The 27,389-nt window shown below is 32.5% G+C and overlaps 2 protein-coding genes across 2 annotated transcripts; both read left to right on the forward strand.

The window, feature by feature from the left end:
• The first annotated feature begins 7,856 nt into the window (after positions 1 to 7,856).
• On the forward strand, positions 7,857 to 8,663 carry LOC146538440 (flexible cuticle protein 12-like). The gene is made up of 3 exons (XM_085186673.1): positions 7,857 to 7,961; positions 8,047 to 8,168; positions 8,327 to 8,663. The coding sequence occupies exons 1-3, from the start codon at positions 7,953 to 7,955 to the stop codon at positions 8,517 to 8,519; spliced, it is 324 nt and encodes a 107-aa protein (XP_085042799.1). The 5' UTR covers positions 7,857 to 7,952; the 3' UTR covers positions 8,520 to 8,663.
• A 4,660-nt stretch (positions 8,664 to 13,323) lies between these two features.
• On the forward strand, positions 13,324 to 14,982 carry LOC146538441 (flexible cuticle protein 12-like). Its single transcript, XM_085186807.1, has 3 exons — positions 13,324 to 13,400; positions 14,336 to 14,454; positions 14,709 to 14,982. Exons 1-3 carry the CDS (start codon positions 13,392 to 13,394, stop codon positions 14,899 to 14,901), a joined length of 321 nt encoding a protein of 106 aa, XP_085042933.1. The 5' UTR covers positions 13,324 to 13,391; the 3' UTR covers positions 14,902 to 14,982.
• Positions 14,983 to 27,389: the final 12,407 nt, after the last annotated feature.

The raw sequence follows: 27,389 nt of genomic DNA on the forward strand, positions 1-27,389 counted from the left end.
GTTTCGAAAATTGGGTGGTGCGAATAACTTGCAAGAGATTTGTCAAAATGTAGACTAATGTACATATGTAAATGCATGTCTTCTTCTTCTTCTTCCTGGCATTAATCCCGGCTATTACCAGGGTCTGCCTTCCTACTTAACCTACTCCACTTTGCACGATCTTTTGCGTCCTCGGTGGTATGATACATATGTAAATGCATGTATTCCTCCTAAACTCCTTACTCCTAAACGCATATTAAATAATAGAATCGCAAATCTTCAAGCAATTCTTGCCATTTGTGCCATTGCGCCATAAGTAACTATATTAAATTTAATTATATCATTTTGTTGCATACCACCATAGAATCGATTCTATAGGCTTCATATTTATTGTAATTTTAGCGAAAGTCTCTGAACGTCAATATGATAAATGAACACTCATATCTAAACTAACTGATTTGCAAAGTTCACATTATATAATTGACAGCGGTGACCACAATTGGGGTTCTTGAATAGGACCTAGTTCAACGTTATGTTTGTAGGTTCGATATCTATTTGGAGAGAGTGGAGAGAGATTTATTAGTATGTTTCTTTTTCTCTTTCTCGGTGTAGGTCACGCTCGCTTCTAACTATGTTTTCCCTTTATTAATGTTAATATTATCAATCTTTCAGGATGCTTTCTTCAGATCTGATGGCTGTTGAGTTGACCACTGATTCTGAAGTGGTCAACTAAATGACTTATCACAATTTTTTCTACCGTTCTCTCAATGATAAGTAATATAATATCTTTTTATATTAGTCCATATATGCACAAAAGTATACATATCCTAGCATATAAAATAGACGTGTTTTAGTTCCATATCACTTAAAAAAATATTTTATGATTTTTTTTTATTGTTATAACTCTAAAATAGCTTTATAATGGATGCTATTATTACATACCATTGAAGACAAAGCCATAGCATTTAATTTAAATATGATAAACATTAAATATTATTGTTCTTAGAATAATTTTACAAATGTTAAACGTTAAATAAAGGAATGAGCAAAAATATACGGTTTTTAAGGCCCTCGGAGGCAGGACAGCGTGTGATTGTGAATGCATCGAACCCAAAACTATCATGGGTTCGATGCCCATTCGGGGAATGTATTATTTTTATTTTCAACTCTGGAAAAAGATAGCGGTCTTAAGTTCCGCCACTCAACACGCATTACGAAGTATTTCTACATACAAATACAAAGTGAACCTGAAAAAAATATTTTTATACGAGATATAAAAAGTATTATGTAAAAGAGGTAACTATGCGTACAGATAATCTAACTTAATTTTTTTGTTTGCTTTTGTTTCATTTATTTACTTACTGAACTTTGATGAACTCTCAGGCGGCGTGGCGCAGCGGAACAGCCGCTAATTGTAACACGTACGCGACGGATATAGATTCGATTAAATTTCTCGCTCTGGTAAAAAGAAAGCGGAGTTTTGAATTACTCTACTTAAAAAGCAGTGTCTCAAACATTGGACGAAAAGTGGAGAAACCTGTTGCGGGATACGGCGAGAAGATAAAAAAAATGTATTTCACGTCACAAAAATCACGAATTATCTATTATTATTATTATGCGGAATTCTTACATTCTCAATTAGATACGCCTATTTTATGTATGAGTATGTTTTATTATAACGAGTTATATTTTAGTAATAAGCGTAGCAGTCACATTTTTTGCAAAACATCGATACGGTCAAATGTTACGTTGTTTTAAAAAAAACTATAAAATAGCTAGTAGTATAGCTGTACGTACATTTTTATTATTTTTACTTTGATAAAGCAACGCCGAGTTCTCATAGTGAAATACGAGTACGATGTTCTCTCTGTCTTATGAAGGTATGGATGGCTTAGTGGTCAGAGAGCTTCGACTGTTTTCAAGACAACGGGGTACATAGGTTACCTCTTAACAACCAATGGAACGGAGTGTTTTAACACTACATTACTACACATTCTGCCCAAATTAAGGATGTTCTATTACGTGTTGGAAATTAGTTTTGCACAAATATTTTTATGGTAAAAATAAAAAGTTGAATTCGAATCTATGACCATTACGTTTATTGCATTTTGTAGCACTTCAATATAATAATAATAAAATTATTATTGCAACAAGTGTAAACGATTGTTAGTCATTATTATCAATAGCTTTAAAGGTTAGATTCTTTTAAAAGTAATTCGTTCTCACTCCTTGACATATTGACAACTATCGTTTAATATTACTCATGAGATTTACTAACATTCTTTATATCAGAGGTGGAGATTCGAGTTCAATATTTTTGTAAAAAAAAATTAAATATTATTAATTAATATAAAACAGCTATTTATTAAGTTCTCAGTCTGAGATCGATCTTGGGATGCCGTTTTGATTTATAGAATAATAATTTATGGATAGTAACAGCATCTCTAGATCTTAAGATTGATTTAAGAGTTAAGAGTGGCTTATAAAGACGGGCCTTAGACAGCTTCACGCATTTTCTTTCATTACGGTGGGTGAAGCATTTTATTTACTAGGCATTTTTTTACTGTGATAATAAAAAAAAAATGTAATATGAAATTTGAACCCAATACCATCGCGTTTCTTATGGACTCGACTGTAACTGTTTTGCGATGACATCTCTCCAGATTATTTTCTGCGAAGTCATACACTGAAGCCCTATAGGCCCTTGCCCTTGAAAATTTATACATGTTACAAATAATTTTAAGGAAAAATTGACATTACAAAATGCAACGAACATTCCTTTATCGTTTACTTTTAATTTTATCTGAAGGGTGTTATGCAAAGCTGATTCACGCGGAGAGTCCGCGTGAGGAAATCGTGCCATCTTAGATGACAATACAGATACTTGCGTGGGTGCACAACAAATAAATATCTTGCGTAATTCTGTCATTCTTTAAAATTAGCCAATTTATTATAATATGTTTTTTTTTAAAAGCTATTGATAAATCATATATATTTATTGTACTTTTTTGCGAATTAACGAAAATAAAGTATTAATATTGTAACGGAATCTATACCTCTATACTAATAGTATAAAGCTGAAATTAATGAATTTGTTTGGTTAAACGACCTAAACTCGGGAACTGCTGATACAAATATAGCTCGCGGCTATCAGAGTTATTTGGAATGTGGTATGCGTCATGTGTCATATAAATTAAGAAAAAGCTTTACGCTGTTTTCTATATATAACAGCGTAGTGAGAGGGAACCTAGTGTTAAGACACTAAGTTCCCTGAGGGAATAATTATATTCTAATTGTTTTCATTCGTAGGTTCCCTCTGTGTACTCTTTTATTGCTTGTCTATAAAATCGATTTAGTTTTTATAATGTATAAAACGTATTATTATCTTATTTGTATCTAGATAAGGTCAGATTAATTTTGTTCTGTTTTATAGCATGTTCCCAATTAGGTACAGGTATAGTAATTATGTTTTTTTGCCTGTACATCGTTAGTTTGCTTAGGAAAAATAAAAGTAAACCTTGAAATTGATTTTTTTTCTTTTGTTCTATATAAACCAAAAAAAAAAAATTAAAAGGTTTACAGGTTACTAAAATTTTTTGGTCACGTCTCTGGTTTTTTTAGCAGGATAGGCGGAGAGAATCTAACGTTACACTCCGTTCTCCACGCTCTGTCCAATTTTTGAAAGCTCGTTTGTTGACTGGCGGAACTTCACGCCGCCCTTTGTCTATTTACTTACGGGGGAAATGAAAATAATAAAAACTGTACTGAGTCGGAATCGAACCCGCAAGCGTCGCTCTTACATTCGAAGACACGAAGGCCTCTAAATTTAATTTTAAGGTAAATAATTGTGTAACAATTGTATTTCTTAAAGTTACCAAGAAAAAGTTATGCAGTAGAGCTTTTAGAAAAATGATTCATCACACCAATGTATTTGACATACATTGCCTTATTAGTTTGTATGGTAAGGTATGCTATTATGCATTTTTTTATATTAACCTCACTCTAGTGGTGTGAGATTTAGTTAATATTAGATTATTTATTTAGTGTCATTTCACAATAAGGTTAGAAGAAGAATTTAAGAATGGGTATAAAAACTTAACAGTGTTAAATTTTTGACGTAAAAGGAAGAGACAGACGCTTTCTTGAAAGAGTCGTGGGCTCCAGTCCCGCTGGACTTACACCCGTGCTTCTTCCTAAGAGATTCAAACTTTGAGATTCTACGCACAATAAGTTCTATTGCATCATGTCTGTCAACCACTGTGCTAGTAATAGAAGTTTTGTTCTGTGCTAGTAATAGAAGTTGGTAGGTTAAAACCTAAACAACACTAAAGTTGAATATATATACCTCAGAAGATATGAGGTTTAACGAATATATTTTGAGCAAAGTTTCCTTAATAGGGAGGTTTTTTTAATCTTTATCTTTTATATATATAATCATTAAAATTAATGATAAGAACGGCATCTCAACATCGATCTCAGACTTCAGAGCGATTTATAAGGAAGGAGGCCTTTTTAGCTTCATGCTGCCCCATATACCGCATATAGTAGAGTAGGCAAAGGAAACTTAAGATCTCATATTTTGTAGACAGTACCCGTAGAGTGGCGGTACTGAACGTCCCACGATATCTTGTTAACAGAGCGAGAAAACGAAAATATTAATCAGTTCCTCGAATGGAAATCAAACCCACAATCAAACGACGCCACTGAACCACCACGTCAATCATCAAGTCCATTAACAACATAAACAAGAGGCCAAATAAATTGGGTTATCGAATTAGGCGTGCAACGTAAATGGTATCAATAAACATAAAAATAACCCAATATAATATATATACATATTTATATGTATTTTGTAGCATTAACGTTTTTGGTCAAACAACCTTCGGTGTTAAGCAACACTAAAGTTGAATATATTTATTGGTTTATAAATGCTAATATTTCTTTCAGTTTGTTCGTCTGGCGTACAATTGATTTTGGCGCATCTTCGAAGTATTGAATGATAAAATTATGAATTATTTTAGGGCCAGTCGTGGCGTGGTACAAGCGTGGCTGTAAACGCGATAGGTTGTAGGTTCGATTCTCTAGGAATTAATATTTTCACTTCTTCGCTTTGGTGTCGAGGCAAAGCGCGACGGTGAGTTCTGCTACTTAACAAGCAATGCCTCCAGAAATCGGTGGAATGCGGGAAGCATAGTGTCATAACACTAACCTCTCTCTGACTACCTTGCTATATGCGGAGTACATCATGTTTCGAACCCACAGGTTACTGAAAGGGATGAAAGGGGTATTTCGAGACCGTAGAAATACTTCCGAGCAAGGAATAAATTGTAAAGACAAAAAAAAAACTTAAGATGATTTCAAAGGAGCTATTAAATAAATATTACAACAATTTGTAATTTGAATTCTGAAACATACGTACTTCCTATATAATTTTCTAATAAATATTTGATACATACATAGTTATTATACAAAGAAATATTACCCACTAATTAAAATATGGCATTATTTTTTAGCTTTACCTGTATCCTGCACGTAGTAAGGTAGGCAGAGGGAATCTTGTCAAGTGTTAAGACACTCTGTTCCCATTAAGACACTTCCATTTTCATTAGACTTTCAGATATGTCGTATTGAGTAACGCAACTTAACACCGCACTTTTTCTATCACAGCGAAAATGGAAGCCACGACCATCTCGCTTGCATATAATTTGTATTTAATGATTACTAAAATAATTAACATAACCACATGGGAAGTATGCACAGTCGTAAGGCGCGCCTTCAATTTATTTTATGTACTTTATTAATAATAAACTCATTTCGTATGAATCTCTTAAAGTTTCGTCGTAAATTTTGTATGTAAATAGAATATAGCGTTGACCGTAATTTAATGTTATTTGTTTTTTTTTGTAGGTACTGTTTGTTTTAAGACGATTAACACGGAATTTAAATCAAAGAATATTTAGATTTAAATCGGCCATTGTAGAGCAGGGATCGTTAATTAAATTAAAAAATTTAATCAGTTTCATTCACGCTTTATCCCGCACACGCAATGCCTCCAGAGTTCAGCGGAAAGTCGGGAACAGAGTGTCTTAACACTAGTTGCCATCTGCCTACATGGTAAATTTCTATACCTTAAAATTTATAGAAATTTAATTAAGCAAAACTCTCCATTTAAAAAATTAAATGTATAACATTTACTGTATATTGAGTCTTATATAAATAATTAGTGATATGTATATTTAAGTAATATTATATTTCATACAGACAGACATTTTTCTATATAGTTCTATAAATTTTGTGTTAATCATCATCAATAGATAGATTATATTGGCAATTGGCCTTGTAATTTTATTATACAATATTTAAATTTTAATGCAAAATAGGCAAAAATGATGGACCACTACATCGAATTTGGGTAAAATATGTTTTATTAGTGGCTTGATTTTATTATTACATTTGTTTCTTGATTTTTATTAAGAACATTGATATAGCAGCGGAATAGGTTTGACTGTGGGTTCGCTTCCCACTCAGGGGATAAAATTATTTTCATTTAAATTTTAGTTATTTAATACTTTTTCGAAAAATGATCGTACATATATATTACCTAGATTTTATTAGATTTTGCTATTAACCCTGCAGTGACTTTGAAACAAAACTGGTCAAATGCGAGTCGGATTAGTAAGCTAAGGATTCCGTTCTAATTTCACGATTGTCTATGTAAATTGACTTGAAACTCATTTTTTATGAAACGAAATATTATAATTTGTAATTATTGTTTTTCCCTGAAACATTGATAATTTTTAACTTTTTTATTTTGTTCTGTTATTTGTACTACAAGTTCTCATTTCCCACTATATTCATCTCATAGACTTGAATATTTGATATTAAATTTACAACGATACATCTACGCAATCTCGATATAAATGGTCTTGACAGACGAACAATAATGTGATCCTATAAGGGAGGATTATTGCCTTTTGAGGTACGGAACACTAAAAGAAAATACAATACCTATATTGTTAGATAATAGTACTTAGAATTTGCCTTCGATGTTAATAGTAATAGCGAGAAAATGAAAAAAAAATAGTTCTCTACAAGTTCTCTACAAGCTTAAGATACCTTTTATTTATTTATTTTTATCCCACATATAGCAGATTTGGCAGAAGTATTTTTGTTAAAACACTCCGTTACATACTTCTCACCTGAATTTGGGTAAGGCGGAAGTTAACGCCACACTATTTCCACCAGAGCGAGAGCTGCAATTAACTTATTCCCCCGAGAATCGAACCCACAATCATCACAGTCTCATTAAAAAGCTTTTAACTAAACTGGTATATCGATTTAAAATACTAAGCAGAATTAACCCTATATGTTAATAGAAAATTAAAAATTGAATTAGTATACAAAAGTAAATATTGCCTGCTGTAGATGTGGGACAGAGTGTATTTTGTATGTTAAATTAAATTCATAGGTAAATATTACGGAGTTCAACCTATCACCCGGTGAAAGGTGTTCGCTTATAATTGCCATACAACTTTGTAATGTTATGAAAAAATATATATAGGTATATAATTTTTGAAATAATCATTATCGTTTCAGCTCAGCAGATTTTGATAATGTTTGTGAGGAAATATGTTTTTTTTAAAGAAAATATGATAAAAAAGAAGAACAAGCCGTTTTTCATAAACGTTGAAGTCACAGAAAATTCCCAAAGTTAAGTCAAATAAGCATATTTTATTGTAAATAAATTAATAATTGTATATTAATTCAGCCTTCAAACGCTAAACACTAGATCAGAACCGGACATATCAAAGAACCTTTGGTTAAAGAAGATCTCTGACCGAAGATGACTCTAAGTTCAAATGTCACAACTCGTCCTTGCCTCGCTCTCGCTGCCACTATAAATACCAGATGTTCCGAAGCAGGAGCATCATTCGCTCGATTGCATTGCAATAACAAACAACAAATCTTTAAAAATGAAATCGGTGGGTGTTATATAAGTGATAACTCAGTGGATTTTCTGATTGTTTTGGAATTTGAAGATAATTTTGGTTTCCTTCTTCATTCCAGTTCATCGTCTTCGCTCTGATCGTGGCCGCCGCTGTCGCAGCCCCCCCACTAAGCAACGATGGTGATGCCCAAATCCTCCGCTTCGAGAGCGACAACATCGGTGTTGATGGATACAACTATGCGTACGTTCAGAAAAGTCATTTAACTCAATATGATTTTATTAACAGTTTTGCTCTGGCTTTGTCTTAATAAATTGTAATGATAGTGTTACTAAATTGTTTAAATTTGAGATTTTAATATCACAATTACCAATATTTTAACCATTTTTTCCACCAAACAGCGTGGAGACCTCCAACGGTATCTCCGCTTCCGAGAATGGAGTATTGAAGAACCTCGGATCTGAGAACGAGGCTCTCGAAGTCCGCGGCCAGTTCTCCTACACTGGTGCTGATGGCATCGTCTACTCCGTCCAGTACATCGCCAACGAGAACGGTTTCCAACCCCAAGGCGCCCATTTACCCCAAGCCCCTTAAATTGAATTAATGTAAGCCTTTATCTAGTCCAAAAATACTCATCCCTTCAGTCCTACCCTTCTCCTCTTGTTGTGACAATCGTTCGAGCGATTCTGTGATAAGATCCCGATTTTGTATATTTGTTAATAAACAATAATGTTATAATTTATGCCTCTTATTTAACCTTTTGTCGTTTATACACAATTTTTGTCATTTTAAATTACAGCCTTTTTAAAAATTATTAGCTACAAATTCTTTTTTTAGTTGTTAAAAATATGCTTAGAACTATCATACGTTTGGTATTTAATTTCTAAGATACCTGTTGCTCAGAATTGATGTTTCTAAAGTAAATAATATGAAAATAGGCTCATTTAAAAGTAAAATGAGGTTTACGTAATGTGTGGGTTGCTTTATATTAAATTTAGATATTAGTCAAGACGATTGCATTTGAATATAAAATATGTTTTTCTTATATATGTGAAAAGGTAACCTCCGACATATAGTATGCTAATTAAGTGACGACCTTCTCTGCTAGTCTCATCTTATTAAAATTTTTATGAATATATCCTTGGACTCCTAAAAATTATTGACTGGTGTTAGCTAAGATTACATCAGTATATATTTTTAATTCAAATTTTATTCTAATATTAATTATGCATTAGTTGTTCTGTTTGTGTGTTACACTATTTCGATTAAACTATTGATCCAATTTCATGAATGTTTAGCTTATTTAAAGTTATAATGCTTATTGTGTTATTTATATATTTATTTGTAAGCTTTGGAATTATTATTTTTTGTTACTAATTAAAGCAGCGGATTGTTATTTTAAAAATAACCATCTTAAAATAAAAATCTTTGGATAAAAATAAACTTAACCGTGTAGTAGTGTTTATTTCTACAAGAAAATTTGGAAAAAAAAAAGGTTTATTCAACTTTTTTTAATTTATGAGGACCTCGTGGCGCAGGGGCAAAAAGGTGTGACTGTAACGCGACGGTCACGGATCCGATCCCCACTCGGGAAAATAAATTATTATTTATTAATGTTTTCATTTCGTTGCTCTAGCATCAAGGCAAAAGCCTGGCGTTGAGTTTCGCCACTGAACACGCATTGGTTTGAAAAATTCGGCAAAAAGTAAGGAACGGAGTGTCCAAACACTAGATTCCCTCTGCCTACCCTGCTATATGCGGGATATAGCGTGAAGATGAAAAAAAAGAAAAGAAAATGTATTTTAGTTTGTATAGATGTGTACATATTACGTATATACGAAAGTTCCCATGCAATAAAATTCACTGAATTACTGAATATTTTTAAAAGGTGCAATTCTGATTCACCATCGATGTTATGCGCATTTTGATTAGAAATTACCACATTGTAAGTGATTTTTTATGTATTTATGTTTGACCTTTGTAGGACGTCTTTTATTTAACTTGTAAAACTTAAAATTAAAATCATATGTAAAAAATCTATACTCATTTATATTTTTTTAGGTTTTTTAGGTGTAGGTAGAGGGAACCTACTGTTAAAATATTTAGGGTCCCATTTTTTTAGGTTCACGCACATAGAAGGGTAGGCAGAGGGAACCTGAAAACCTAGCATTAAAACACTTTCGCTCTCCATTTTCCGTTGAATTCTAGAGTCATTGCGTGTTTATCTTGTTACCGGAGTGAAGTAATAAAAAATATTAATTCCCTTAACTGTGGCCCTTATCACTACAGGTGTCCTCTTCCAGGCAACCCTTACCATACAAAAGATAAAAAAAAAACAAAAAAAAACTACTTCAGACATCCTGGAGTCGCTGGAAAAACTCAACCCCTCTTTCGACTTTATTGGAAAGGATAATCAAATATCCTTATAATATTTGTAAGCATAAGCTGTTCATCAGCAGCTCGCAATCCTTTCGCCATAACTAATACTGACGTAATGAGATACGTACAATATTTTATTTGTGTTCGCATTACACTCGCGTGACCCCGTCTTATTACTAAACACTAAACGTTAAGTAAGCTGCGCCTTTCAATAATATATAATTAAGTTGTTATCATTTTATTTCTAACATTTGTTTATAATTTATTATTTTATTAATCAATTTTATTAAAAAAAAAAAAATCTCTTTAATTTCATTCACTTTTTTGGGTTCCGTATCCAAAAGGTAAAACCACTCTATTAATAGAACTTCGCTGTTCGTCCGTCTGTCTTTTTCGCCATGTCATTAGATTTATAACATACAGTTTTATAAACTGCAATAGGAAGCTATAACAACAAATACAGAAGAAAATAAATATTAAAAGGTGCGGGTTCAATACAATACATGTTTTTTTTATTTTAATAGATAATGGCACAGAACCCGGCGTGTGCAATTCCAATTCGCACCTACCGGCTGTGTATTCGCGGTTTTTTAAAATCTTGCACATAACATTCAAGGCAAGGAATGGTAAATAGTGACTTTATTTGACCTTTGAATTAATTCGGCAGTGATGAGTGGGCAAATCCAAAGTTTTTCCCATGATGCAGCTCAACTAAATGTAGGAGACTTCATAAAAGGAGAGGGAGGATTCCTATGGTTGAACTTGCTTATAGAATACTATTGGTTCAAATAAAAAAAAAGTAATTTAATAATTGATTAAGGCTTTATTTAGACGCCATATTAATAGTTTATGGAACCCATTGTATCTTGGGTCAGAGTTACCTTCGGCACCTAAAATATGTCATATGTTACACAATTGTTAGTTATTTCATTTTGACAACGAAGGCGAAGTTGCAAGTAAAGACTAGTCTCTTATATTACGAGGAAATAAATTTTTTAACCTTTCCTCCTTTTTAGAGGTGGTTAAATCATTCTTTACAAGGCACACTATAAATTATATATAATCATCGATCCAAATTGTGGGACATTTGAGGCTTTTTATTATTCATAGAATAGTAAAATAGAGCATTCTTATCAAATCGATAATGCTTGTCCATCTTTGTAGAGCCGGTATTGCGGTAAAGATTGGACACATATACATAGATAATATATATTTTAAGTTCATTTTTTGCTGCTTCTGATTGATACTGAGAGTTCTTTAAATGTAAGTATTTAATGATTTAATAATTAACTGTGTAAAATCTTGCATTACCAACATTCATAAATTTATTTTATTATATTATGTCTTTGTAACTATGTTAAATTAAATAATGATAAAAATTTTTACTTAAAAAAAAATTGAATTCATAATTTGATATTACTTTACACCTATAACATTAAGTAGGAAAATACGACTACATGAGCTTCGAAGCTTAACTATAACTGTATATCTAGTACATCTTAATATATTTTTTTAATTTAATATTTTCAAATTTTAATAACTTTTTAATAGTAAGTATTTCCGATTTTACGTCCTGATATATCTATTATACTAGAAAGTTAAAATATAAACCCAGAGCGATATAACCGCGTGTAGTGTTTCACAGCCCCAACTCGAAAGTGAATGCCAAGGTCGGCACGTTAATAAATTTGCTCATCTAGTGTTACATAACTACAGTATACACACTTTGCGCTGTTTAAAAATGAATTAATGTTTTATTTAGTTTTTCTTTTTAATCTCTTTTTTTATCTTCACGCTTTATCCCGCACTTAGCAGGGTAGGCAGAGAAAAATAGAACCTAGAGCTAAGATTTTTCATTATGACTCTTCGTTCCAGATAGTGGATCTGTTGAATTCTTGAGGCATTATGTGTTGTGTGGCGGAACTCAATCTCGCGTCACCAGAGTGAGAAAATATTAAATATTTTGTTGCTCCAAATCCTGGGAATCGAACCCACAACCGACGTTTACCGTTGCCCTCTTCTGCCCCCGCGCCATGACCGCTTTGTGCTTAGTAAATTATAATTTATCTATTTGAGTAGGTTATGTATCTACTTATTATAATTTTTAAGTAATTAAGTAGTGTTAAGACATTCCGTTTTCCTATTATGAGATCCCAAACCTATTATATTAATAAATAATTATAATGTATTTAGTTGAGAATACATTTGTGTAAGTTTTTTTCTGAATATTTTTAAAAATGAAATAAATTATATTATTTATAATTATTTTTGTAAAGGTCAATAACGTCTGTCGCTAAGCAATTGATGTACCTTTCTAATTAACACAGGTTATAGAGGTTAACAAAAAATGGCAAACTGAGTGTTGTGTCACTATATTTATTTAGCTATTTTTATAATTAATTTGTATATATTTAAATTCAAATAAATATATACAAATTAATTAAGAATTTTAATATACACATTTGTGTATATTGAAATTCTGTACATTTCTATCTAAATACAAAATTGATTTGAGATTTTTTTTGATTGAGAATTTCTCTAAATGTTGCATACAATTTGAACGTGATGATACGTATATATTTTTAAATATCATCTTTTAGTAACTCACCAAACTTTTCAATGTTATTTTACCAATAAACTATAACGTGTCCTTTATTTAAAATACCAAATAATATATGTGGTTGTTGCTAATGTTAAAATATTTCTATATTCATGGGGCTTTTCAAGCTCAAATATATTATATCAAATTATAATTAGATCCTAACAAAATTTTAAGCAAAAATATAGAATTTTACAAATACATTTTCTTTAATGCAATTTAAGTAAAATATTTAATTTTACAAATAATACATCTAAAATTAAAAATATATTTAATTCTACTATAGAACAAATAAATAAAAGCCAAGCCTAAAAAATAAAAGAATGCATCTCACAATGACATGGTCAAAGGCGTTCAATATGCAAACTAGTATCAACGAGATGGTATATAAAATCGCAAAATCTAAATTCTAATCACAGTCGAACACATCCTCTCACGGACTTCGAGGCCCAATCCACACAAAAATAAAAAAAAACCCATCTGCAAAAATGAAATCCGTGAGTTATAAGTTATTTATAGTTTTTTTACCAACTAAACTTTTATTAAAAATGTTTAATTAATCTTGTTATTACATATCATTATTAATTATTATTTTTCTATTTTCTCAATAATATATACTTTTTAAATTTTTTTGTATAGAAATAGTACTTCTGTTCTGTGAAATTAATAATGCATAAGAAATTATCGAACCCATAACTTCATTGAAACATTACCACCAATTAATTTGAAAAGGAATCGAACCCACAAATATAGCGGGGTGGCTAGATACAGTAGCAATTATCCTTTAATTATGAAGTATATTGTATTTAATACTCAATTACTTTGATTTTGACTTTAACGTAAATAAAAATCAATTAAATTAATGAAATCTATAATTATATTTTAAACTAGATTTTTATTTATCCTCGCAAAAGGCTTATGTCTATATACTATACATACACATATTTTAATCGATCTATTCTAAAGATGTGCTAGTATCAGTGACATTTCTGTAATATATGCGTAAAATATCCGCATTTGGCAAACTAATTTATTTTATCGTTTTTTTTTGTTACGTGTTTGCCATAAATTCCTACGGTTACTTAAAATGTCACTACTCTTATACAAACTTTGGGTGCCTACTTAAATAATATGCTAAAAATGAACTATTTAAAAATTTATAATATTTAAAAATATCGAGAAAGACGGTGAATCCTAGTATTAAACTGTTCTGTTCTGCACTTTTGAAAAAAAAAAATAGAGTTTTGCCTAACCAGAATTTGGGTAGTATGCGGAGAGTGGAGTAACTTCTCACTAGATTCTCTTTGCCTACCTGATCCACAGGCGTGTGGAATATAGCGTGAACCTCTAAAATAGATATATTTACGACAACCACCTTCTATAAGCTGCACTTAATAGTACCTAAATTAATAATAATATATTTTTATTACAGTTCATCGCAATTGCTCTTTTCGTCGCCGTGGCCTCCGCCGCCGTTGTAGTGGACCCCAAATCCGCTGTCATCTCCAAACAAGAATTCGACAACATTGGTGTTGACGGATACAGATTCGGGTAAGAATATATACTCACTAAGTATTCGAAAGGAATATAGTGATAAGTCACTCTTTTCTGCACTTTCCATGACTTTATAGAATGGATCTCCAGTCTGGGAATTGAACTCATATCTGTCACATTTACAGTCAGGTGCTGTACCACTAAGCCACGACGGCTGCAAAAAAACCATTTAATTACAAAAATATTTCTTGTTACCCATTTTGTCATTACAATTTTCAACATATTTTAACATAAAATTCCTTTCCTTCAAGATATGAAAGCAGCGACGGCAAGTCCGCCTCAGAGGAGGCTGTCCTCAAGAACGTAGGCAGTGAAAACGAGGCCATCGAGGTCCGCGGCTCCTTCTCTTACCTTGGTGACGATGGTGTGGTCTACTCTGTCAGCTACATCGCCAACGAGAACGGATTCCAACCCCAAGGCGCTCACCTCCCCTCCGTGCAATAAATATAGTCTGATTGTTTGTTATCTGGTATCTTGTTGGACTTGCAAATAGTTAGGCTAGTAAATATGTTTGTTTGATTCCAATGTTTTGTTTCATTTGTTTTGTGATCCATATTTCAATTGGAGAGAGAGAGAGAGAGGTGATAAGGCTTTACGTTCCCATTTTTGATTCAATTATCTGAATTCTGACTTCATATATCAAAATATGTTAATAATAATAGTGTCGAGCGTCTCTAGTCAGATATCTCGCATTAGTGCCATAGTGATTGTTCAGTTCGTATTAATCAAGAAAATGTTTAATAATTTTATTAAATTTTAAAGTAAAGCTAAGCTAAGCTCTGAGTTCCAGTGCATTCACAGAAACAAAAGCTCGTTAAAGGACACACATACAATAATAATGTTGTATTATTGTAGAATACAATACAATTGCTTTTTATATTTATAATACTAGATATGTTCATGTTTTAATATCGCAGATATTATAGCAATTTCGTACAAAAGTAGTATTTTTAAATTCTATTTCAACTATGAAATATAAAGTAAGTAAAACACATTTCACCCACTACTTTAATTAAATACTAGATTTAAAAATTCTTTTAATCTAGATTCCTAGACAAGAGAGCTCTAATTTCAGTAATTTCACCAAGCATAGTACTTCCCTACGAAGCTTGATTCCAACCTAGATGAAGACAACTCATTCAGGTAAAGCCTTTCAGAGTACAATCCATTAGTGTACTCACCTACATCAAAGTTAATCAAAGGAAACGGCACAAAAGACAGAAAAAGCTCCATTGTGGTGGCAGTCCTGAGCGAGTGGTGGAAGTTTGCTCTACTTCATATATTTTTTTAGGTATGCCTGTTGTTATTTATTATTATTTTAGTTAGTTTATTACTTTATTTCTTAACACTAGATGCCCGCGTATCTTTTATACAAAGATATTTAAATGTAAAACGTAAAAAAAAAAATCTCGTTACTATTGGAAAATTCTCTCTTAGTTCATCTTTCTACGCTGCATTTCGGCTGTCTGTTTGTTGTCTAGTTGTCTGTCAGTCAGTCGCTAATAAAAGACTTTTATGTGAATATATTATTAAAGTCGTTATTAATACTCAAAAGTCATTAAAAAAACCATTTGATACAATTTTATTTCTCAGCTCCAAGTAGAGTACACTCCAGTCCAAGAACATTACGAACGAGGAATATAAGAGTGAGATTACATCAGCGACTTCAAAGACGCTTTGATACGAGGTGTTAATGCACTATTATTACTTACGTGTTGTGCACCTTTAGCTTTGACTCTAGGTTTAGGTAACGCAATTTTTCTAATGGTCTGATAAGATTTTTCTAATAAAATATATTATACGTACTTTGGAGGATATTGTAGATACCTTAATAGTGAAGTAGATAAGTATTTGATGTAACGAATCTGTGTTCGTAACTTCAAATCTATTTTGAGACAAGAACTATTTTAGCAAAGCTTTCCAAATAATTCTTTTCCTAGAAAGGGAATCGAACCTATTACCGCGGCTTTCACAGTCTGAAAAAATTAATATTTATTTTTGATTTGAGATTGCAAATTTGATTATTATAAATTCATATTTTTGTCGTATTTTTATATTTATTAAATCTTTTAATTTCCCTTGTTATTAAAATATGATTGAGTTTTGCCGGTCCTTTTACAATGTTTCTAAGGAAACAGAAGTGGGGAGCGGAATGCGTCATGACTAATTATCGTTTTTGCTTCACTCTGTATCACGCATCTATCAAGATGGACAGAGTGTTAAGACACTCCGTATCCCGCTTTCCGAAATTTCTTAAACTTTACGTGTTGAGGGACGGAACTTAACGCCGCGCAACTATACTAATTGTATAGTTGCGCGGCTCAATAAATAAAAAATAGTAATTGTTTTAAAACAGATGTCAGAACTCTCCCCTCGATTGAATTCCACGTATTTTAGATTGTTGCCAGTTTTTCTTCGCACGAACCGTTAAGAATCGTTTAATGACAGGAAAATTTTTAACTTGGAGCCGTTAACAGGAAAAAAAACTTTGCTAAGTATCGTAAAAAACGCGTTGCGAAGATAACGTGAAAACGATACCTCGGATATTAGCGTTTGGAGGCGAATGGTATTTGTAGAAAGAAACCTGATGTTATTTTATTATACTTTATATAGTTATTCCTGCTCTAGGTATAGTAAATTTTTATTTAAAATTTAATTAAAAAATAACCTGGAAACCTAATGTTAAGACACTACGTTCCAAGCTTTCCGTCGAATTCTGGAGGAATGAGTGTAGAGAGGCGGAACTCATCGCTGCCTCTTTCTTCGTTATGATAATATAATTAATTTTTTCATCGTAAATGTATAATTATTATTGAAACTGTAAAGGTTGTTTTCGTTTTACTTAGAATTAGTTTAAACTATTATTTAAGAAAAGTAGCATGTCTCGAATACGCTGTATTCGAATTCGTCTATTTCGGAAACCTTCCCTAGAGTCCGTTAAAAAATTAAGTATACATATAATATATATATAAATATACTAGCGGCCTGCTCGCGGTTTCACCCGCGTGAACTATGTTATTATTAATTTCTGTCTCCATGACTACGTCCTAGTGACGTCTATGCAAAATTTGTTACTCCTAGAATTTATAGTAACGAAGTTTCATACAAATCTTCAACCCCAAAAACAACCCCTAAGAAGTCGAATATGGCAAATTCCCGTCTTAGCGAGCACCTACGTCCTATAAGTAACTCCTATGCAAAATTTGAGATTCCTAGCACATGTAGTTTCTGAGATTTCGTGATGAGTGAGTGACCTTTCGATTTTATATATAGATGTAAGCATATAACAAAATAATGAAAAAAAATTAAAACATAAAAAAGTCATCCAAAAAAAAATTTAGTTCTCTATTCTCGATGCTAGATCAAGCATAAAGAACTAAAAACTTTTGAAACAACTTTTAAATATTTCTTCATCATACTAAGAACATTAAAATAAAGTTATTGAAATTCATATATCACGCAACACCGGCGCCGACGCTACTCCAATAAGCGTTCGAGACGACTTGTTTTAACAAATATTTCGATGTTCTTTCGCAACACGTCTACCATGTGTGTGTGGTGCAAGGTAAGATAAGAGAGCGATTTTCAAACTAAAAAAAACAACAGCTGTTCACGCTGTATCCCGCACACAGTAGGGTATGCAGATTGAACCGAGTAATAAAACACTCCGTGCCCCACTTTCCGCCGAATTTTCGGCGCATTGCATGTTAAATTGTAGAATTCAACGTTGGGCTTATGCCTGAGCAAGAAATTAATATATAGATAAGTTATTTTTTTCGAGTGAGGATCGAACTCAAAACTGTTACGGTACAGTCACACCATTATGCGCCACCACTCAATATTTTAAAAGTCGATTACCTCATATGTTGAGATTGACCTGATATTCAGTTTTTTTAGTACTAACGTTTAATTGAAGTAGTTTCACACTCAAGTCACCCAAAAGTTTCCTGTGCTTTCCTTGTTATGAACATGAACCTTGTGCTACGCCTCTTCTTTTCCCCCAATTTGGAGATATCGAGTGATGAGTGGTAGATCTCAATGTCGCGTTTTATCTCTAGAATTTATCTACCGAGTAAGAATAGAACCCAAAACACACATAGATACTTCTTTGACCTTAATGTTTCCTTAATTCAAGTGTAGTCCGTCTAAAATCTCCGAAGTCTTATTCCTTATACCATCCACACACGTTCGGTCCATAGATCAAGCGCACCTGTAATATTAACGGGAACTATCACGCGCAGATGACGGCGTAGGGGGAATGTATTTGGTTTTTAGACATTTTTTTTCAGAAGAAATAATTTCGTAACAGATATTATAATATGTAAATATTAGTTTGCGTGTTTTTTTGGCGTTAAGCAGCCAGTTTCGACACATAGGAAACCTAATAACTTTTAAGACCGATCTGATCCTCATTTTCATTCCCCCCCCCCCCATTTTCTATATATTTTGTGTTGAGAGGCGGAACTCAACGCTACGCTGTCTTGTGGTGTCTCTTGAGTTTACCCACGATTACCAATACACACAAATACTATCTCAAAAACCATTCACTCTGATGTAATTTTCCTTCTTCTCTTAACAAATGTTATCTCATTTCATCATAACATAATCAGAAAGTTATAGAAAAGTTCTCGCAGCCATTCTAACAAATCGAAATCGAATTTTTTACCTTTTCGTCAAATAAACGAAAAAAAATACAGAGGGCTCTTTTATTATACCTCTATTAGGATGGCAATGGGTATCGAATTGGCTAATAACCGTTCTATCAGGTGAAAGGAATTCACTTTCACTGTCTCCCGCTCGGTAATAGCGAGGGATGTGTTTATTCATATCGATGGTTGGTAATTTTTTTTATTTGATGTAATCGTATTTCGAAATGATTGTAAGTTTATATCTGATTTGAACGTATTTTCGTATTATTTTGTTTTATATTATCTATTTTATTGTAGAACACAAACGGCAGCGTTTGGTCAGGAGCAGGAGATTCAGTTTTACGCTCTAAAAGTATAGCAGATTTAGAAAAAAACTTAGTGTCAGGACGCTTCGTTCTCCACATTTTGCCTGAATTAGAGATAATGGATATTGAGTGGTGGAATTCATTCATTCTGTCTTATTATTAGAGCGGAATATGAAAAAAATTATTCATTTCTTCAAAGTGTGGCTCTCACAATATATCGCATTTTATATTCTTCTTCTTCTTCTCTCTCTTCTGCGCCACGTTAGCGTTATAAATTAATATGTTTTTATATTAAAAAAAAATGTTTAAGCATAGTATTTTAGTTACTTTACACTATTAGCTTACAGTATTGTTTTTAAATATACATAGATCTTAATTTATCGTATTCCCATTCCACATCCCTACAGCTCCGTCCACCTTGATAGCAGTTTTAGTACTTTTCACGTTATTTCGCTACACTTCGACTTTTATCGTATCCGAAGTCCAAACTTCCAAGGAATTTGTATTCATTGATGGCCCTCGATGACTACTTTGACATAATCAAATGCATAGCTCGAATACCCAATACAGGATTTAACATAAAACTAAATGGCTGTAAACGTTTAGAATTTTTATCGAGTTTGTTATTGTTACGTTAAATGTTAAGTATAGGTAACTAGCGAACGCTACTATAGTTAATAGTCAATTGTCTTAATTAAATATGTTAATTTCTTTTTATTTTGCCTTTATAATTTTATTTCCAGGAGTTCTAGGTTACTAAGGGATGAATTACCGTTGTGCTTTTTTATTGCTCTGCTTCTGCAGATCAACATATATATTTCAGCAAAACGTTTGCCTGTGGCTTCATCAATGGGCAATGCTTGTGTTTTAATTTTCTTCTTCATAATGTGCCTCTCCAACTAGTGAAGGTTGGCAGTCAACTTCGCACACTTGGTCCTGTCCCTAGCCAAATGAATCAAATCTGTGACGTTTTTAATTCCAGTCCATTCCTTAGGTTTTAATGGGGAACGCAGACTTCCCAATTCCCTTTTTTTTCGGTCTTGAGGTTAGTGCTAACAGCATTATTGGCCTTTACAGCGACACCGGGTGGGTAGGGAAGAGGGTCTCTCTGTCCCTGAAAAATTCCTTCTGAAAAATTGCCAATTCCCTCTGCCCACCTTGCTATATACGAGATATAGCGTGACGTTAAAAAACGATAATTCTAATGAGTGTAGATCGAACCCGCAACCCTTTTCCTCACAATCAGATGCTGTCAAACGGCCTACAAATGTTCACTGTTTAAAAAAAACATAAATATCCGTATGTAAGGTTTGCACTTAATTTTTTTCCCTTCTATTTCCACGTTTTGCACGCGCACCTGCGGATACGTATTTGCATACAAATTCGCAGTGCACGCCTGTTTGAATCGCTTTGTCACCGAGAAATTGCACGTCTCCCTTTAAAATGACAAACGGTGTGAGGCTTGAATTGAATTTGATAGACAATGGTTTTAGTATTATGATAAATATTTTGTGAAATGATAGACGGAGAAAGGTGTCTATTACTGAATCGAGATGTATTATGTGTAATAAAATTGGGATAGGATTGTAAGGGTGATGACAGTGGGTTCGTTTTCCATTTATGGGAATGATTTCATTGAAATTCGGTGGTAGCTTTCGATAGGACTGACACTAAAATTTTATGTAACTTGTTTTGATTTAAAAGTGTTAGTTTAAATTTGGATGGGCAGTGGAGAAGTGTTTTGACACTATTTTCTATTTACCTATAACGGAAAGAGAAATATGTGTTGTGAAATTTTTGTTTTTTACTAAACTTTTGTGTTAAAATAGAAACAACAATCTTATTCTATTTTGCAAATTGTCACATTACTGTTTTTTATAAAAGCCATTGTAGCGCAGGACCACAACACCTACAAAAAAATAGAATTATTTTCATCTGGTAAGAAGACATGGACTGACGTTGAATGCAATATCTGAAAAAGTCGGGCGGAAAATAGAGAACGGAGTTTCTTAAAATTAGGTTCCCTCTGCCTTCTCTGTTTTAAGCGGGCTACAGCGTGAAGCTAAAAAAATATATTTTACAGCATTTAAGTACAAATTAAACTTATTTCATTTATATTTCTATCAAATTTCCACATTATAAACGATACAAAACTATCGGCGTCACTGTAAAACGGCAAGCAATATACAGGGTGATACATTACACCACGGTCAGGTGAGTGATACAGTGTACAAATGACTGGTTGAAATACGGTAATGGGCGTCAGTGCGCGGCGGTGGCGGTCAGTGGCGCTTTTCTAACTAAAGTCACTGCGTTTAATTGTGCTTTGTACTGTTTGACGTGTTTCACGGTGTCACTGTGAATTATTAGTTTGTTTTGGTAATTGGAATGGTTATTATGGTAAATTGTAGGAATAAAAGGCTAAATTATAAGAAAAATATTAATATTCAGTTTTAAAAATCTGTGGATTGTAGTAGATTTGATAAGGTTTTTTTTTATTTCATTGGGGATAATAGGTAAATTATATCATAATGGCTCAACTCAATCAGGACATGTTTACAATATAAGTGTTTTCTCTGTTATTATTTCATATATTATCTGTACACTTATAAATAAATTGTGATTGTTATTATTAATATAAAAATTAAGAACTTATGTTGTTTTTATATTCTATCTATATTCCAAGTCCTTTTATGTTCTTTCGTATCCTTATATGTTATTAACACAATTATAATATAACAAAATAACATTTTTAAGTGAAAATTTAAACACATTACAAAATGTGAACCCGTTGACCCTTACCCCCACCATGCACAAAATTACTTTTATGAAAAGATTTCATAGACCAAAGTAATCAAATTTCAATAAACTCTATTCACTAATCTTACATCACCAATCAGTCAGTGTAACTTATGTTAATCACAGCGTCCTTGTATGTCTAAAGAACGTTAAGATAGAATTTGTAATTTGTGTAAACAGCATCTCTGAGATTAAAAATGTTAATTCCGAAATTATTCGGAGTAAATTATTCAGATCCTTCGGGGAAGCACCTTGTACAAGGTACGCAGACTATACATGGTGTTACGATATAGACAAAGCATTTTTTGCATTATGCTGTATGCCGAATTTTGCTATATGTAGGCAGAAGGAACCTAGTGTTCTAAAGAACTCCGTTTTTTTGATTTCCACCCAATCTTCGTGTTGAAGAGTGAAACTTAACTAATAATGCCATTGCCGCAGAATTTCCGTTCCTTAATAACTTGTTACTTGAATTTTAATGATTGGTCTACATAAAAAATATTGATTAGGTATTTTAAAATAATTAAAACAACACCCTGTATTTAGATGTAGATTAAAGCAATATCATAACGTAACTGAAGATAACTCAATTAATGCTAAGTAATGCATAGAACTGCAGCCCTTTACCTGGTTATATTAGTTTAAGCAAACTTATAATACGGACTATCGTAGCGAGGTCGGTATAGTCTTTAAGGAGAAAGTAGTGGGTTTAAATCCAATTAGGGGGTAAGTACTGTTATAAAATATATAACAGTATGATATAATCTATGATGAGATCGTTTCATTATCCTTGGCAAAATGGACAAAGGAATCTTTTTCTTTTATTTAAGTTACATTTAATAAATTTAAGTTCTAAAAAAACGTTTTTTGTAAATATTGGTCCCGTAGCTGTGGGTTCGATTCCCACTTGTGCCATTGAATCATTTTTATTTCATCGCTCTGGTAACAAGACAAAGCCTAGCGTTGAGTTCAGCTACTCATTTCGCAATGTCTTAGTTTCCTACGCCTATCCTGCTATATGTAGAATACAGGATGAACCTAAAAATCTTATTACTAAAATTCACTCATTAGAATAGAACATCAATATTGTTATAAATCCTCTTAATCTGTTCTTAAAAAATATTCATCAATATATGAATATTTTATTATAGATTTCCACAATTTATCCATAAAATAAACCATATTATCTTAAACTTATTGGGATTTGTATGGATCCTTGTACCTGATGCGCCGTCACGTCTCACACTGAATGCCAAATCACGAGGTAGACCTTTTGGGCCTCGGAGAGTTGCTATGAAAATAAAATGATTGCGAAGGGTCCATACCGTACTATATTAAAATATTCCCAAAGGCGGATATCTGGCACGCACCTGATGTTTGCGAATAGTTTTGTCGGCCCTTTTATTTTTGATTTTAATGTTGGTATATACGAGATGATATAGGGGAATTTGTGGTGAGTTGTGATTAGTGATTTGAGTTGGGTTTCTGTAATTGGTTTTGATGGTTATAGCTTTTTCTTAAACCGGCAGATGCAACGGCACAGCGTCTTTCTGTAAACTGGGCGGATGTGGGTTCGATTCCCAATTGATAAAATGAAATATTTTCTCACTCTGGTAACAATGTCTTGTTAGTATAGCGTTGAGTTTCTCCCGGAAACTAAAGGAGAGTAAAGAAAGGAGTGTCTTGGTACAAGATTTTCTTTACTTACCTTGCAGTTTGCGGGAGAGCGAACATTTAGAATCGTTTAAAAAAATTATCGTATCGGGATTCGAACCTGCCAAACGACACTAGTTGAGTCTTGCTGCTTTATAATTGTTATATGTTACTTATTACTGTTTAATTTTGACAGTATTTGTTTGCTTGGTCAGGTTTTCTATATATTTTGGTTTTTAGTCTAGACTTTCACATTAAGAGCTTATTATAAAACTTAAGGTTAATGTCTATTAGGTACTTTCAAGACGTAATTAGGAGGAAAATGTTTATAAATTCACTTTTTAAGCTTTTTAAGCTCGCCAAATTAAAGTGGAATTACATACTGTTTTGTTGTGAGTTCGATATCACGAATTTCGAAATTTCGAAAATGAATTATTTAGATCTCAGTCTTAGTCTCAAGTTTTCAACCCTTGGTTCTTACATCCTGCAGGAAAAAGCGTGAAGATGTTAAAGAAAATTAATTCATAAAAAATAACAATCCAAAAAAAAGTTGGTATAAAATTTCAATACAAGTATTACTATGATTCTCATACAAAGAGGAGAAGAGGGTAAACTATATCAGAGCGTACCTTAGCGGCAACTGAAATCTGTCCGTTCCGTACGTGAGCTGCCTCACAAGGGGCTACCCTTTAATAAATCGCACTTTATTTTTTATAAAGCACACCTTGTGACGTCCAGCATGTTTATGCGAACAGTGTGCTTGGAATTTGTTAAGGGATGGCTGTATGATTTGCTCTGTTTTAAATTGTTTCCTTTTTTTGTCTGTGTATTTTTTTAGCATCACACTGTATATAACGTATTGTAGGTATAAAGAATGTAGTGTTAGGATATTCTGTTCTCGACTTTCTGGCAAGTTTTCGAGACATTGCGTGTTGATTTGGATCTTGACGCCGCGCTGTGTCTTATTAATTAGTGAGGAGAAATGAAAATATTAAATAATTAATTACTGTGGGTGGCATGTGTCTTTTTTGTAAATTTAAGAAGATAAGAATATCGCTTTGTTGAATGAAAATCTCAAACGAGATTTAAAAACTAAATAATTGGCAAAAAAAGTAAAAAAATAAAACTAGCGGGACTCGAACTCCAGATGGCGATGTTAACAATGTAAAGTAAAAAAACATATCTACGAATATTATAAACGGTAAAAGAACATATCTACGAATGACAAATAAAATACAATAAATTATAGCAAGATAAAACATAAATAAACGCATACGTAGGCCAATAAACAAAAATACATTAATAAAACTTGATTGGCCAAGATATCATAAAGTCAGATCAAAAACTAGACTTCCTCCGGCCAATTGTGTACGTTTAAGACGAGGCAATACAATAAAGTGCTTATATTACTGTGCGTGCATCAGCAGACTCATAAACTTTGTCTAGACAAGTGATTTACGTTCACCTGAGAAGAGGAAGGGGAAGTTGGGGAGGATGTGTGGGATGACAAAAATTGGAATGACGGTTAGGTTAAGTGGTTTGTTATATATTAGCTTTTACCTGTGGTTTTGTTTGCAAGGTCCAAAGGAATTATATAATTAACAGCTGTTTCTGATACACTACATATTTATTCTAAGTATTCTAGATAACTTCAACGGCAGGTACAGAGCATGTCCCGTTAAGTGTATTTATATATTAATATTAGATATTGTATTTTTTTATGTAAGAGATATAAATTAGATTGCAAAATTATTTAAATTATGACAATTCGTTATAGACACTTAACACGACACATTATAATAATTTAATCTCAACCTTAAATAGCTGAAGTTTTTTAACTCTAAGTTTTTAATCTAAGGAACTACTGGAATTCAAATTGAAAACTTCTAATTGTATAGAAAAGTTCATTTATCGAAGAATCGTGAATCGCGATTACAAAATACTTGTGGGGTTGAGGTGGTTTATACTAGCTAAATGATAGTATATTTTATATAACAAACATAGCCAGATGAATATTCGATAAGTTTCTTTTGATTTTTTCCTCTTATCGTTTATCTATTCTTCAATCAATGCCAATTCCGTGAAACTATATTGAAATCTTGGTTTATTCTTCATAGGTGTGGGCTACCGTAGACCGTCGTATAGGAAAACGATCGAGAGCGAGGTGCGATTGGCCATTACGTAGGACCTCGTAAAGCGCGCGCTCGGAACGGCCAGATACCGGCCCGCATCGGATTATTTCGTTCGTCTGTTATACACTGAGTACTGGGAAATTTATGGAGCTTTTGTTTTTATAATTATTTTATTGATTTTTTGTGTTTATTAAATGAATTATTAAGTAATGACAAAACGAAAACCAAACTGTCAATTAATCTTGACGTTTAAATTTATAAGATGGTTTATTGTTTAAACAAAACAATATGAGGTATTACGGTGTTAATATCTATTTTACCCTCTGCCTATCTTGATGGAGGCGGAAAAAAGCGTGAGGTCGCTTTTTTACTCTAGACCAACCAATGAACCCAACTCAGCGTAAAAATAACCATTCAAACTAGTTTCTTTATATTTCAAACAAAAAAAATAAAATAACATAGGCTGAATTACTCGGTGTGTCCCAATTTTTTTTCCGCTACCTTATTTTATGGGGATTATACGATCAGCGTCCACCTTGTCAACGTTCCACATACCCAGGTTGAACATTGTGATCTGTACACATTTTTTTATACATATCGATACAACCTTATGTTAATATATATAAAGATCAAAATTCTTTGTCTCTCGTCCTATTCAAAAGTGGTAGGCTTAGGGTAGAATGGGGAAAATTGACTTACCCAAGATAAGGATAGTAATAGCCAGTGTTTTTTCTTACCAAATTACGTTTAGACGTTAACCGTCCTCTTGTTTACCTTTATTTTGTTAGGTTTACGATATAGGCAATATGAATAAATTGTTTTCTTTAAGAATTTCCCGCTTCATAAGAGTATTTGTAGTGGGTGGGAATGATTGTATGGATTTGTTAGATATAAGGTTGCCTAAATACATATATATGATTTAAATACATATATATTTTTTATTTAATTATTTCAACTGGCTACACTGAAATGCAAGGAAAATGTGAGAACCCAGAAAAAAACTTAGTAATTTTAGTACTTACTTAAGTTGGAATATGGATGGCACTTATGTTAAGAAAGTGGTGTTTTATAAGTTGTACATAAGCTTGCGACTTTTAATGATTAAATATTAAAATATTACATGTCATATTATCTATAATTTCATTTTCATCTTTTTTGTTTGATTTTTTACACAAATCAAGAAAACTAAACAAAAAAAATCGCCTATTATTTAAATGCCATAAATTTAGCCGAAACAAGAAATAACAATAGTAATAAAATTTGACAAAACAAATAACCCCACTATTAGTCCAAAGGAAGAATTGTAGCCAAATTTAAATTAACCTTCAAACATTGGACGTCGAAGGTAGTTTGTCTTTCAACAGTTTTTATTAGATACAAGTATGCACATTATT

The sequence above is a fragment of the Heliconius melpomene genome, chromosome 6, assembly GCF_056956725.1.
Source record: "Heliconius melpomene rosina isolate 202511_hmr_F chromosome 6, ASM5695672v1, whole genome shotgun sequence".
In the NCBI taxonomy this organism is placed as follows: domain Eukaryota; kingdom Metazoa; phylum Arthropoda; class Insecta; order Lepidoptera; family Nymphalidae; genus Heliconius; species Heliconius melpomene.